Source organism: Phalacrocorax carbo, chromosome 11, assembly GCF_963921805.1.
Source record: "Phalacrocorax carbo chromosome 11, bPhaCar2.1, whole genome shotgun sequence".
In the NCBI taxonomy this organism is placed as follows: Eukaryota; Metazoa; Chordata; class Aves; order Suliformes; family Phalacrocoracidae; genus Phalacrocorax; species Phalacrocorax carbo.
In genome coordinates this window covers 16,930,134-16,946,179 of record NC_087523.1, presented here as the reverse complement: position 1 = coordinate 16,946,179, position 16,046 = coordinate 16,930,134, and the positions used below count along the sequence as shown (strand labels likewise).

The window sequence follows — 16,046 nt, the reverse complement described above, 5'->3', positions numbered from 1 at the left end:
AGCGGGCGCCGAGTCAGTCAGTCAACCAGCGGCGGGCGCCCGGTCAGACAGTCAGCAGCGGGAGCCCTGTCAGCGGTGGCCGGGTCGCGCTGCGCCGGTGTGAGTCCCGCCGGACACGGTCCGACACCGCCCGCCGCCGCTGTCCGCCGCGGTAGGTGTCAGGCACAGCCGGAACCCGGCGGCACTCGCCCGCCTCCCCGGGAGCCCGGCCCGGGCCGCGTTCCTCCGCGGGCGCCGTTGGGTTTGGCAGCGCCGTGCGGCGAGGGAAGGCACATGGCGGGGAGCCGCTTCCCACCGGGCAGCCCGATTAGGCTGTGCTTAAAGTTACGTTTGACCCGCTGGGCTACAGTGACACCACGGTGAGAAACTGAATTAATTCCTGGGTTTGGTGTCTTGGTACCTGAGGTAATACAGAAGTAGTAGCGGTCCAAAGTGATTTTAAAAAACAAAAATGCCATTTCCTGCTAGAACGGGTATGTTAAAGGCTGTAGTTATACAGTTAATCTCTTTAAGCCAATCTACATAGTAGTGAAGCTATATTAACGTCAGGTAATCATGCTTTTAGGACAAGTAAGCCAAACATGAGAAAGAAAATGTGTTTATTTGGTCATGCAGTGTGGCACATTGCATAGCTATGCCTGTCCATGCCACGTTCTAGATAAGAAATGCACATGCCTTATGATGTATGTTTTATTTAAGACTGTGTTGACTGCCTCAGCCTGCACATTCCCATCAATTTTCATTATACGAAAGGATCACACTGATTGTGGAACTCTTTGTGCTAAACGTAGCCTAGGGAGAAAATGACCTGTGCTACCACAGAATAGAAGCAGTTGCTTTAAAAGTTGTCTGATTTTTTTATTTACAGTTTTAAACAGATCTACAGTTACAGAAATATCTGTGATATGTATGCATATATTTTCAAATACTCTAAAAATATAGGGCCCTTTCTACACTGTATTCAAATCCACTGCATAATTGAAATTTCTGAGGATATCCTACTACTGATACTCTTGGCTTCCTCACAAAGCTCAAGAGAGGGGATGAAGGAATCAGTTTCCCATTTCTTACTTACAGAAGTGCCTGGACTCACCAGCTTAGACTGTGTAAGCTAAGCAAGTATTAAGGGACAGGCCTGCCTGTGGGGTTTGAATGGATGGGACAAAAGCTGGAAGAAAGGAGAGGTAACATGACTTTTGTAAGACTTTGATTAGAGAGCAGACTTGAGAAACTTCATCTGAATTTAGATTTAAAGTGGAAAAACTAATTTAGAGCCACTTAAATTCCAGATCTTAATTCTTAATAATATACACTTTAAATTAATAATGAGGGCTAATTTTGTGAGGTTTATGTGTCCATGTGTAGGCAATCCTTAAGCTTATACAGAAAGTCAGATATATACCTGGAAACAGAAGCCAGCCATCAGACCCTTCAATTGTCTTTGATTCCTATGGTGCTAAGACATTTTGCACCTGCCAAAAATTTGGCCCCGTCTTTAGGGCTCTTCAATCTGAAAAAAACCCCCAACATTAAACCATTGTTCCCAGGCAAGTCCTTTAATTAGAAAAATAAAAAGGTTAATTCACAGAATCACAGAAAGGCAGGGGTCAGAAGGGATCTCTGGAGATCATCTTGTCCAACCCCCGTGCTTGAGCCGGCACACCCAGAGCAGGGGGCACAGGAACGCATCCAGGCAGAGTCTGAATATTTCCAGAGAAGGAGGCTCCACAACTCAGTAATTCTTTCTGCCATCACTTAAGTCAGACAACAATCCAAAGTATAGCACAGCCCACCATCAAATAATTCAAAGAAAGGTAGGACAATTGAATAACTTAAAATTTCCATTAAGCAATGCTTCAGAACAGTTAGAAAGAATTATAGTTTGTGCTCAGAAATATGGGGTTTTCCCTCCAGACTCAAGCTTGGTAACATAGACCTCTTGTTTTCCAAACTTCCATGCAATAAAAACTCATACAATAAAAGAACAAAACCCTTAACAAAAAAAAAAAAAAAAAAAAGAAAAGCAAAGAAAAAATGTTTTCTTGTAGCCCTGAGGTCGACAGTTGTCTCTGTTGCAAAACTATAGTCTCGGCAACGGCTCAGTGTGTTATTTTATAACCATTGTCCTGAAAACCACTGTGAGTCAAAGCCCGTTCAAGCGAGGGAAAGTGACATAACCACTGGTTACCAGTAGCAATGCAATGACAGTCTCTCTGTCAGGGATACGCCACCCATATTTACATAGTTACATAGCAGACACTTAAAGAGATAAATCATGGTATAAAGGAAAGGTTTATAGCAGCACATGAATGCAAGGTAGGGAATGGAAATAGATTATCAGCATTTGTGCTCTGAAAGGAACTTCCACAGTTTGTATTTACAATGTACGAAAGCAACCACGGGGCTAGCTGACAGTCTGATCGCTCAGGACTGAAACGAGTCTCAAAAAAGCACTGTGAAATATACTTCTGGGAATTCTCTGACACCAGCAGGGATGTGGCTGAACCATTTCAAGAGAAAAGGGCAGCTGCACTTATGAACCACTCCCGTGGTGGAAGCTGCATGCATAGGAGGGTTCAGAACACAGACCTTTATCCGAGGCCAGAAAACAGTTAAGACTTTATCATGGATGGCCTATGGGCAACAACTCTTGACCTCTTAGGGGAAAAACCAGCTGGCTCCACCTCTGCTAGTTCCTGGTGTGTGCAGTGTTTGGTACATGCAGGTACTTTGTGGGGTGTGACAGGTACAGAGCGAGCCATACAGTCACTAATGGCAAAATATTTTAAAGCCAAGATACTGATCACTACAAGTCAAGCAACTACAAAATATTTGATTCTGACATCAGGCCCGGCTCTGCAAAGACTGCTTTAGCAAAAACAGCTGTGTAAACTGAATGTATGTACTCAGTCTAGATATGCTGGGTGTTTTTATATAACACAGCCTGAAAGTGGAGTTTTCATACATTCATACATATATTCATGGATTTGGAGCACCAGTGGGTCATGAGGTGCACTTGATTAGAAAACAAAAAAAGAAAAAGATTAAAAAAAAAAAGCAACCCCCTACCTACCCGCATTGTTCATGAGATCAAGAACGGATTTACCCTTCACTTAAACAGAAGAAGTTAAAGCTAGGATGTGACTCATTCTGCAAAAGCACATCTCCCTTGTATGATTTTTCTACAAAGGGAGGTTTAATTTCTTCCTTTTAATGACAATGAGCACAATACTGATCTTCCAGCAGTTAATGGCTGGCATAACAGGCAGTATGAGAGCACAACTACGTTCTTCATCCTTCTTCTGGAGCTATAATCTATGTCACGCTTTGAGACCACAAAACCAACCAACAAACCTGTTTCTTTCCCCTCTCAAACTCAACCAACCCAAGTGTGAAATTCTGCCCTGCTAGTCATGCTGACGGAGCTCCTTCCCTACTGGAAGTCGGGATGTGAGAAGTCACATAAAAAATACAGCCACAGATGGCTTTTTATTTTCCAGTGCTCTGCACACACTGTAATAGTCCATGGGCAAGAACAGATTTGGACTGATGGCCCATGGAGTTGAGCCAATTAAAAAAAAAAAAAAGAGGGAGGTCTGACCATTACGTCCGGAAGCTGTGCTAACGTCAGGTTAGAGAACAGGAAGTGAAGACGAGTTCTTCTGTTATTTTGCCACTGAATCTCTGAATGACTTCTGGCAACTCTTTTTAACTCTTCTTTTGCATTCTGTCTACTGTGACTACTCCTGCATGCACTGGGCATTTCTGCTATTACACACACGACTTACATTGCAAACCAATCAAGTTCAAATTCTATTTTAAATATGTTTTAACACATTCGTCTTTAAAGAAAAGGCGTAATGTTCCATATAGTATAAAGGAAATTAAAGAAAAGGTGTAATGGAGAAATTGATGTTCATATGCCATGGCTAGAAAATTGCTAGAATTAAGACATTCACAAATACATTGTTCAGCCTAAACATGGCACCATCAAATAGAGAAAGCACCTGCATCGCTGGGGTTTGTTTTTCAGGGAAAACTCCCAATAGAACCTGTGAAAGGTCCTTGTTACCTATTGTTCCATGGACAGTGTGTAATAAGAAAAAAACCAGTGCCCTTCCCACACAAACCTCCTACCTTCCTAGTAGATGATTGACTAGTGATCAGCTCAGCAAGACCTTGGGACCGACAAAGCGAGCATCGCATTCAAGCTGTATCTTTCACCACGTGGTACAGAAAGGGGGACTCAGAGTGTGTCCTTGAAGCATAACCAAACTTAGAATGAGTTGGGTAAAATAATTTCTGTGCAGACATACCCAGATTCTGAGTTACTTTTGTTCTGTATTGGAACGAAAGGGGAAATACAGACAGAAATACAGATTCAGTGGAATCCAAATTCCAGAATATTTTAATTGCAAAGTAAGAAGAGATTTCAGCATTTAACAAATATTTAACACATAATTCATCACAAAGTTCTGAGAAGCCTAACAATAATTTGAAGGCTCATATTTTATCACAACTGTGGAACTATCCACTAGTCACTCCCAGTAGCCATTTTGGGAACAACTGCTGCTTTACTGGAAAGCTAATCTGTCAGAAGGAAAACCCAAATTAACAGAGGAATGAAAATCCCATGTTTAAGTACCCCTCAGTGTGCATGATAACCATCCAGTTACAGTAAACCCCTGCTTAATGTGTGGCAAGACAAACTTGAGACTAAGGGGACCATCACCCCTCTAGGAGAACACGAGGAAAAACAGTCAGGAAGCTTTTCCATTTTTGGAGAACATGGACAACTGTTGTTACAGGAGGACAACTGAATGAACATATTCTGTCTGGAAGGTAAAGGTGTGTATGGATTCTTCTACTCCGACCAGTATAAAAGTACTTGGCAAATGTCTTGAACAATGGGTCATTTTACACCCATGCAGTGTTCTGTTTGTCTGAAAAGACTTCATTTATGGTCTCAAGTGAGATACCTTCCTATTTGAAACCATGTAGACCTAAACATTCAGAAGGGAAAGGTTATAACAGGGAGCATAAGAATGTATGTTTTGTTTTATAGCTTGTGATAATGTAATTCCAGAAAGATGAACAAGCTTCACAAAGCAAAACCAAAAAGAAAACGTCACATTAATGCATTTGAAGTTATAGGAGCTAATTCCTCTTCATATGCTTTGGTGTGACTTGAACACAGTAGCTACAATGCAGTATGGATCAAACCTGGAAGTTATTGATGAGTAGCCTACAAAGCAAATGAAACACGCAGCTTGTGAAGAGTTTGAAATCACAGCTGATAGGTTTATTTGAAACTACAGGACATATTCTTGCACAGATAGCTGTCTTCAGATTGGTATGGGCTACAGTCAAAAAAGTCTCCTCTTAAGAAGTATGACAATGAGGTCGTCTTATGCTTGTTGTGATTCTTAAAATCCAACAGCCAAGTCATCCTTTCCTACACATCTGTGGGAGTGTAAAAGGCCTCCTGAATCCATGATTTTAATTTCAGTAGTTTTCTGTGGGGAGTGAGGAAGATAAAGGCAAGTTCTACAATCATGAAAAATGAGAGAAAGAATTACGGGTGATACTACTGAGATAGAAACCCTGAAGGCAGGTAGGATAAGCCAATGCTTAACAATGGTGGTGTTAGAAAGCACGTGCCTTCTGAACTACCTTTGACAGCCAGATAAATCCTATCGTTCTATGGCCCATGGCCTCTGATGTCTTTGGGCCGTTACTCCATATCTTTGCTGCTGGGGGAAAACTTGTGGAGGCAATGATTGAGGAATGCATCCCTTCTTGGCAAAACTCTTAGGGACATACTTGTGGTCCCACAGCATTTAAATGAGACTTAAAACATGTGCTTCAAGTTAAGGGAGTTGTTCCAAGGTTTACTCATGGGGCAAAGAAGTAACTTAGAATAGGCTATTTCAGTTGAAAGGGACCTACAATGATCATCCAATCCAACTGCCTGACCACTTCAGGGGCTGCCTGACCATTTCAGGAACATTGGCCTGCGCTGAACTGTTTTCTTGACCTGGGGGTTTGGATATCCTCATACCTGTGACTTTCATCTGGCAGGCTGTACACAGCCTCTTCATCCTGGGGTCTGACTTGCACTATTAATGACTATACAGCTGTAGCAGTCTACAAGCTGTCTGCTATCATCACAGTGCCAGAGGTTTCTGCCCAGTAATGTCAGATTCCATTCAAACTGAACATGCAGGAACTGTACATGAAACAAGAGTCAGGCATTTCCAGTTAGAAATCCATGAGATTACTGCTATTTAGCCCATTCTCATCAACCTTTCCACTTCCACAGAGTTAGTTCTGGAAGCTCAGTGGATACTTCTTTCTTGATGCACAGACTTCCAATTTTCTTTAAAATTATCCTTTAAATATCAGTAGCTATACCTCAGTTGATTAGTGAGAAGCCAGACGGCAGTTTTACTTATGCAAAACTCACGTTCACATTTGTCATACTAGAGCGCAGGAGTGGGGGTTTTTTAATTTTATTTTTTATTTGAGATATTGCAGAGCCTTCTTATGATACACATTGACGGCACTTCTGGTAGCAGGCTTTCAAAAATAATTAGTGTGATGAATCATAATCAGAAATAAGTGACTCTCACACCTATTAAGACAGTTATTTAAAAAACTGTTTTGATGAATCATGCAAAAATGCTCGCAAACAGCATTATACTTTTTCATAGATTTTTTTTTTTTGTTTTCCTAAGTCTTACAAAAAGAGCTTGTCCTTTTAAGACTTGAATTGAAAAAGTATTTACATCATAACAGACATCATAAATGCTACATTGCAGTTCAGAGACGCAAAGTGGTGATGGTTCCCTGCTTTGCCATTCGCAAAACACTAAGGGTTTCAGATCTGTTCTGTAAACTCCCAATTTAAAAGTGTTCAGTCCTGGATCTTCAGTATGCTCCTTTTCTCCAAATCGTTCATTTCCTTCAGTATAAGGGCAACATTGTATCTCAGTTCTTGAAACTTTGCAACTGGCACCTGAAACAATATTCAGGTTAGAAAACATGAAACATCTTAGGAACTTTGACTAGGACTAGGGCATGCGTATGGATAGGGAACATTCCACAGTGTCATCCGAATCCCTCTTTTTTTTTTTTTTTTTTTAAGACTTAAGACAAAGGATTTGAGGTTAATAACATTCAATTAATTCAACTAAATCATCTGGGTGAAAAAGGAGAGTGGGAAAAACCAGAAATAACAATAACATAGTACATTTTCTATACCGCCTGATGTGAGAAGTGAAGTCCTCCAGAAGGTAAACTGATGGCTGCTGTGGTAAATTAAGAGAGTCATGGATTAGAAGGAATGGTAAAGACACTTGGAAGGTTGTGGATCCTAGAGAATTCTCAAGCAACAAATTCCAGATATTCTGCTTGTCCAGACTTGCAGGATAAAGTAATTGAGCCTCAAAGCATGAGACTTGGCAGCAACCTCAACAGCACAGAGGACTGGGTACTGTCTATACATGGAAGGCAAAAGATTTTGATTAAATATACAAAACATTTTCAACTGTGCAGGAGACTCATGGACTTTCCTTTAGCATTTCAAGCCTGAGAAGCCAAATGGATGGAAACCTATTACCAGTTAAGGCAGAGAACAGCAACTGAGCACAGGCACAGACTGGGTGACACAGATCAATGTTAGTGCTGTGCACAAACACATGTGCTACCAACAGCAGTCCAGCTAGGCCCAGGCTGCTCTGCAGTGTACTGCCTAATTTACTCTACTTCTTTGACTACACTGAAGACACATAGTTCTTTTGACAAAGTCCCTTGTCATCCTTCTGCCTACTGTAGCACAGATATCAATTATGTGAGAAGAATCCAACATCTGATTTGCATTTTCCATATGCATCAGAAGTGCATAAAAAGGCATTACGTCCTCTTCACTTTTGACATATATACAACAAGACTCGAAATGCTGCAATTCCCATTGCTTTAAAAAAAAAAAAAATCTTCATTGTCAGAAATCACACTGTGATTAAAAAACCAAACCAAACCCAAGAGACCAGAGCATAGCTTCTCCCTGTGGCATACACATTTTAAAACTATTCATAATGGAATTATCTTCTAGACTCACCATCTTACCTAAGCCCTGTTAGTTAGACAGGACATTCTGAACGTGCCTGAATGAAAGGAATCTGAAGAGCTGAGGCCTATATTTGCTTGCACGTGGTACCTTGAACCAAAACACAGGTTTATCCCAAAGATCTACTAACTGTGGGAAGATCACTCATCAAGTACAGAAATAGTGTTTCAGCCAGACCTGGGCCCTTCAGATCTAAGCAGCAGCAGCAAGGAGGTGATTCTAAGAGAAGCATGTTGCTTGCTATCAGATATCCACACTTCTGTATATACTCAGCAGGCACACCAACACATCTCCACTGCAGAATAGCAAAGGGTCTTTGACCGACTTACAACAAAAAAAAACTAAAACCAAAACAATCAGGAACAATGCTACCAAGACCAAGACTTGGCATTATACACCAGGAAACAAAGCCCCAAATCTAAACAGTAAAGAATACATGCTAGTTTTTATTCTCGCAAGTGAAACTTACCCCGTTGTAAGGGGTTAACTTGAAGTCCATGGCATCATTTAAGTTCCATGGAAGACCTCGAAAAGAGTGTAAGGGATGCTCTGAGCAGCACTGTCCACAGAGGGGTGAATTTAATCCCCTGTGACGTGACAGCCTCAACACTTTGCAATGTAGCACAGATCTCGTGCCTTCCTCAATACTACTCGTGAAGCATTGTTGTGGTTCAGCCCCAGTCAGCAACTGAACACCATGCAGCCGCTCGTTCACTCCCCCCACCCCTGTGGGTTCGGGGAGAGAATCGGAAGAGTGAAAGCAAAAGAAAAAACAACTTGTGGGTTGAGATAAGAACAGTTTAATAATTAGAATAAAATAACAATGATAATAATAATGATATTATAAGGAAAAGGGAAAAAACCAAAACCACAAACGATACAACCGCTCACCACCCACTGACCAAGGCTGCCAGTCCCTGAGCCGTGACTGCTGCCTGCCTCCCCTGGCCCGCTCCTCCCAGTTAACATACTGGGCATGACGTTACATGACATGGAATAACCCTTGGCCAGTTTGAATCCACCGTCTTAGCTGTGTCCCCTCCCCTCCCAGCTTCTTGTGCACCTGGCAGAGCATGGGAAGCTAGAAAAGTCCTTGACTAGCATAAGCACTACCCAGCAACAACTAAAATATCGGTGTGTTATCAATATTATTTTCATACTAAGTCCAAAGCACAGCACTATGCCAGCTGCAGTGAAGAAAATTAACTTTATCCCAGCTAAATCATGACAAACGTTCTAACAGTAGAATCAGTCCTCCTCTTTCAACCCACAGTGCTTCAGTGCTTCCTCCAGACTACTACTAACACATGAACTGAAGCCAAAACCTTTTGCAGAGTTGAAATGTAACAATGCCTGCTGTGCACTGAATTCCTGTATGCACCACCATGTTATTTTTAGAACAAATAGCATTCCTTTTCAAAGGTTAAAAATACGGGAGAATTTATGCCACCTTCTGGCAAGCCTTTATGTATGGTGTCATAAATACTGCCACTGACTAATTCTGACGTGAAAAGCGATGAGGTTTTTTTTCTTTCCTTCTAGCAGCAAGAAATGTACTGGACAAAAAGAATAAAACTACCTCTGCCACAGAAGAGAACGTTACCATTCTCTACCAATTGTAGGAGGTTTAGAAGTGTAACATACATTATATAAACTACCCCAGTAATTTTTCTGCCCTCAACAGCCACCATCAGGTCTGAAGGTTATAGCTGATAACAAAACCATGATTTTTAATCAAAAAAGACATTATGCAACAGTGCTTTTCAGTAACTAACATTCTTCTAACAAATGAGGTTTCAGCAAAATGTGTGTAGGAACAAGGTATGAAACAGGTTTGGTTGGCGTTTCATTATACATTGTGTGCAGCTACACTGAACATGAACAATTCCAAAGCAAACCAAGCAATGATAATGCACTTTTTACAAAAGCTTTAATATTTTAAATAGTAATTCAACTTCCTACAAAGAACTTCAAGTGGTTTCTTTTTTATTTATTATGGCAATCAGACTTACTTCAAAGCGATGAGCTGTCCCATCTGAAAGCTTCATCATCATTAGAATGGATGGTTGAAGTGCACGGGCCAGTGAACTGAAATTATTTACATTATTAGTATTACAACAACAGACATTGGCAGTGTGATGAGTACAGGATTGTACATTAACAATTTAAGATGTTCATGTAGGATTTACATAGAACGTGAGTAGAACACGAGTAATCAGAGAGACCTGCACCTGACTGGCTGGAAACTCACGAACATAGGAGTCCCGTCCAATTTACCTCCATATTGAGACTAACAATTTTTTCAATAGTTTAGTAACTGCAAGTTTAGGAGCATTTTCATTTTACATAATAATCAATTTAGTGGAACTATGATAGGGATAAGAGCTGATCAAGTACTGATAGTAAAAATGCACAGTTTTCTTATGCAGTTTACCATATCGCATTAATCCTTTCCATCCCTCCATACTTTCAACTGCCATCTCATTTGGGGAATCAAGCTCTTCCAGTCTTCATCCTAAATTTGTGGGTTGTTATTTTATTTCATGACCCAGAGAGGGGAAATGAGTCATTCTTGTTCAGCTTCCATCAAACGGTGTTGCTAAAGCCTGCTCAGGTACTGACAGGCGCTTCAGCCAGAAGCCATAGCTCTTTGCAGAGGCTGTTGCTGGATGATAAACAAGAAATCCCAGGGGAAGGTTGACTGGAAAGGAAAATAAGAGGAAGGAAAATAGAAAAGGATAATGTATTGCTCATGTGTTGTTTGGAAAACGAATCATAGGATTTGCCTGCAGCTTGCAAGCATTGTGCTCGAGGATGTTTATCTGTACATTTTGCTCTCTTACAGGTACTGTTTTTTTTCTGCATAGCGATACCTGTGTGGTGCTTATAGCACTGTTCATCTGAGAGTCACCTGACCTAGTAACTCATAGCCGTTACAATTTTCACTTAGGAGCCTTTTTTCTTGATTTCTGGAAGACTATCCCTGATTGATTACCCACATGCACGTCAGCTATGGCAGCAAAGAGACTGTACTCTCCCTCTGATGCAGCTATTCATGAATGTGGTATCAAGTCACTCATGCTAACAATTTACACTACTGACAAATACTGGATCATCTTCCAATTTCTTTCACCCTGGTCTGTCTTGGTTAGAACCAGACAAAGACCAGGAACAGCACAGACAACAGGTTTCTGTTTCCTTCTGGCTCTAGGCAAAGATCCATCCCCCAGCTGCCTCTGCTGTGGCAGATGGCAAGAAGCTATTCACTGCAGGCACAGCCAGGATGATCACAAAGGCTTTTACTCCTGTTCTGTGAAAGAAACTAGGAGGTAGATCAATGACCAAGTGTGTAACTATGGCAGTGTAAAGGTGCTGTTCTGAACCCTTTCTCTGTAGAATCTATAGTAGACTCTACAGGTGATGGAAAGTAATTTTATCTAACATGTGCAAATACACATTGTAGTCTACTTGGGAAGTTGAAGAGATGATTTCCCTCCCCTGCTCCAGTGAAACTGAGAGCTTGGCTGGTTGTGTGAGGCTTAATCCATCTAATTTACTCCATCATCTCTGAGGACCTGTGGAGTTGTATCAGCTCCTCAAGTTTCAAAATATTGAGACTCAAACTTCGAGTGAAAAGTTTCTAGCACAGAGGCCTTAGAGATCAAAACAAATAAGGAGCCTAAAAAGCATCATTAGTAGAAGATGAAGGCGGCAGCCTGTTAGCAGGCCCATGTTAGCAGCAGCAACCAGTGTATAAACTGACTTGACTGCTCAGAAACACCCCTCTGTATCTTACCGTTTAATGCTACATGCCAATCCTTAACAGCAAGACACTTTTTAACACCGTTAACATTTTTAAGCAGCACAAGAAATCAGTTTCACCTTGGGCAAAATAATTTGTAGGGTCACGCAGGGTTCTCTTTTATACCTTGTGGATATAGCTACATCCACTCTCCACCTGAAGTCCTGGACACTTGGCAGCCTACTTCCTTGTATCAGAGCTGTGCCTTCGGAAGCAGGACGCCTACAGAGCAAATCAGAAATGGGAGACTGAAATGCAAATTCATAAAAGAAACAAGAATCTAAAGAGAAAACAAGATTCCTCAGAACAAACCTGTCCGGAACCAGTTTCTCTCCTACATCTATCCTTATTTAGAGAGCTCCGAATGAGCAGAGGTTTTGTGTATTTAAGACAGCTGTGCTCAGATTACCCACTTTTCCAGTGCTTAACTATGGTCCACATTAAAAAAAAAGAGACCAAGTGACTCTGTGTAGTTCCAGTAAACTGATGTCACTACAAAGTTGAGTTAGAGTCATTGTGGTGGCTGGCATATCTGTTATTTCAGTTGTACACACTTGTGAGGCATAGAAAGGGATCTACATCTATATTTTTACCTTCATGCAGATCCAATAGGAACAAGCAGGCAGGACCAAGACAGATGCCTTGAGCAAAAATGTTGGAATAAGATCACTGTGCTCCTTCAGCAGAAAGCATCTAAGTATTAGCGAGCAGCAATGTTTTAAAATATAATAATATTAGTGTGTACTTTGAAGCATACTTTAAAAAAAAATCTCACAGTGGTTCTTACTAATTCAACATAATTTACAAGCTCTAAGTTCCTTACATAATGTTCACTGCCAACTCCAGCACAACCTTCAAGATTTTTGTCTAGTCTAATGTGTAAGAAGCCAAGGGCTTCGTTTTTTACTCACATTGCAGGAAGAGTCAGGCCGATCAGCCTCAGTTTATTTCTGTGAGGAAATACAGCTATACAGTTGACAGCTGTATACAACTGCAGATGGTTGATGACCTTTACAATTTTGACAGAATCTTGAGCTCTGGGTAAGTACATAAGCCAAATCTGATACAAAGACATACCCACCACCCATTTTTAGAAGTATCTTCAGAAGTATCTGCAGAAGTACCTTCAGAATGAGGTAACTCATCTGGTCCATTTGGGAGCTAGTATGGACTTTGTGTTACCTACTTTTTTTCTTTTTTTTTTTCTTTTTTCACTACTTGTACCGTAAATAACTTTGAGACATGGGGCATTTCAAAGCTACTCCAGTACTTCCGCTAAGGGCAGGATAAAAAACGTTACATCCTTTATCCATGGTGCTAGGCGTAATCTCATTACAGCCTTTACATCAGAAACGAATCCTCTCTGAGCAAATCAAGGACTGTAGGAAAGATAGCCTAACACCTGTACTCAGACTCTTGTGTGCAAGTTAGCTGTAGCCTTTAGAAACTGCCCAGAAAGATTCATGATTTGATAAGGTACACAGGACTGACAGGCTGAGATCCTCCAATACTCTTGCATTTAGCAAAGGCAATATAAGAAAGAACTTATCCTTTTTTGGAGGGGGTGGAGTAGTGTCAGAAGTGACACACATTCCTAATAGTATGATAAAGGAATGAGCAGAAAAAAATAGATCAGCTGGTTCTTACTGTCAACTGCTGGATAGGAAGTAGGTCACCACAGCTGGGTGCAACCATGAGGAGCTGGAGTCTAGAATGGTCATTAGCAGGATTAAACAGTAGAACAGGCCTTTCCCTCAGTGGCGAGCTGCTGCCAGGGTATTGCTTAATTTGGGGAATGCCTAAAAATAGCCACACGGCTACTGCTTCCTTAAGACATGCTAACTCCCATCAATGGAAGATAGTCTATTCAGTGCAGCACCAGCATTCTGGGGGAAGAAAGAGTAGAGAAAACAGGAGCATGTTCTAGTCAGCTGTGGTGGGAAAGGTCAGCAATGCCCAAACAGAGGGAAAGCTTCTGAGTATCGTTAAGCTATGGCATTTCTGTGGCCAAACCACAAAGCTTTAGTTCTGGTCAGGACTGCACTTCAGTACCATTCCCTCAGAAAGAGTCGTGGCTTTTATAGCTTAGTTTAATCTTCTGTCAGCACATTCTCAGCTTGGACAAGATCACAACTGGAATGGCAAGAATCCTGTAAGGATGACAGAATGTGCATAGTCACCAACATACATACACAAACCATACAGGTCATTAATCAAGCCATTGATTTTTAAGTGGAATAGCAAAATGGAGCAGAGAAGACTCAATGGATCCTATATCCAAAACCTATAGACTATAATTATATTCTGTAAACACTCTGTGCCAGCTGCAATATACTGTCAGGACGTAATGCAGAAGATGGCAGTTTGAACAAGAAAAGCGCCATGGATCAGCGAGAGACCATCCAAATTATACATGGAAGGGACGATACACCTGATGTCAAGAACATAATCTGCAAAAGGATGCAACAGAAGAGCACTCACAAATGAAAGATTAGAGAATCTGGAGCAGCAGCTGACCTAACTGTCAAAACTAAAGACAAATTCTGGATGGTTCCCTATGCACACAACAAGACATGCCTAGCGGGCCCCTGAACAGGGAGAATGAATAGATTGGTATGTGTGAAATGCTGACAAATGGCACACAGAATGCACCCTCCTGGTAGAAACTAAAGCTACATTACTTAAAACAATGCAGTACTTTATTGTAGACATTCAAACATGGAAGTTAGTGTTATCCTTCCCCTTAAAAGTTTTGATTTCATGCAGTTATTTGATGGTGCCAATTTGGCAAGTTTTTCTTTCCATTCAGTCTATATAGCGTGATGGAATTGTGGGGACACAGAAATACAAATGTCAAATTTCCAGTACTTCAGAGCTGTTGTTTAGTGAACGAAATTGCAAAAATAGGAAGAGATGCCAGGAAAAGTATTAAAAATGGATTTTTTTGATCATACTGAATTTTTGATCAGATGCTAATACTTCTCTTACCATCATAATTATATATATTTACAACTCAATAAGCGTATGTATGATTCAGTGTTACATTTAAGGTTATAAAAGCAGATCTGTCTAGAAATCAAATCTGAGGTGCTCTTCTCTGGTCTCAAAACACAGAGTAAGATTACACTGGATAATCACAGCTTTCGAAATGAGAAAAAGCTAAATTTTCCAGCATCGTGATTTCACAGTAGAAAACAGACAATCATGCATGCTTCAAATGACATCTAAATTTATCTTCTTTCTCCACTGCAAACAATATTTCCACTTTGCAACCATGAATTTTACATTCTTAACACCTATAATTCAAACAGAAGAGCAAAGAAGAGATGAGAAGGCTGAATTTATTTTTACTCCAAGAACCTTCAGCTTTAAGCCAAGATCTTAACCAAGGAAATGAAAAATATTTTTTAACTTTGGTAGCAGCATTCAGACCCTCTTGAGGGTAACTGAAATACCACAACTATGATTATCAGGATTCCATGCAGAATATTTGGAGCACCATTAGGTTAGTGATGCTATGTGCTGAGTGACCTCAAGTTTCACAGAAAGTTTTGCAGATGCAAAAGGTTCAAGCAATTTCTAGATGTAGAATAAGCTAAATATGGTTGAGCAGAGAACCATACAGAAAAAAGGAACCCCTAGAATGGACAAAAGAGATAGGCTGCTCAAAAAGTTCCTGATTTAGTACTTCCTCTGGAGCTACAGAGGTATACTGCTTAGATTATGAATTACAGCTAGCAGAGCATTTGATATCTCATACATGTCATCAAGTCACCCAGCGAGAATTCCCAATTCAACTCTACATTAAGGCTTGATTAAATGCTATCTGAGAAAGCTTCCACAAGCCACAGCATGTAAAAGACACATATAGGTTGCCTCTCAGTTTTCCACTTTTGCTCCAATTCGCAATGATGATGATGATAAAAATGCTTCACTCTGCAATGCATTTTTCACCTGTAGGTATTAATGCACCTTACAGAGTCTATAGAGCATTATAAAAACTGATGGGTGATAATCACAGAAAAATTGAAAATTGACATGAAAGCCTTAGCCTTGCATGATGGACATCATGCTATCTTGAATCAAAATAATGGGACAAATCTTGTCCTGCTGGCT

The 16,046-nt window shown here is 40.7% G+C and overlaps 1 protein-coding gene across 2 annotated transcripts in view; it reads right to left on the bottom strand.

Annotated features, from left to right (window-relative positions):
• Positions 1-6,498: 6,498 nt before the first annotated feature.
• Positions 6,499-16,046, bottom strand: part of COMMD5 (COMM domain containing 5) — a 191,457-nt gene continuing 181,909 nt past the window's right edge. For both annotated transcript variants that reach the window (XM_064463230.1, XM_064463231.1), the window contains 3 exons: positions 12,057-12,152; positions 10,141-10,216; positions 6,499-7,018 (listed from right to left, as the gene is read on the bottom strand). In XM_064463230.1, coding sequence (XP_064319300.1) covers positions 6,917-7,018; positions 10,141-10,216; positions 12,057-12,152 — 274 coding nt within the window. In that variant the 3' untranslated portion in view covers positions 6,499-6,916. The remainder of the gene's footprint in view (positions 7,019-10,140; positions 10,217-12,056; positions 12,153-16,046) is intronic.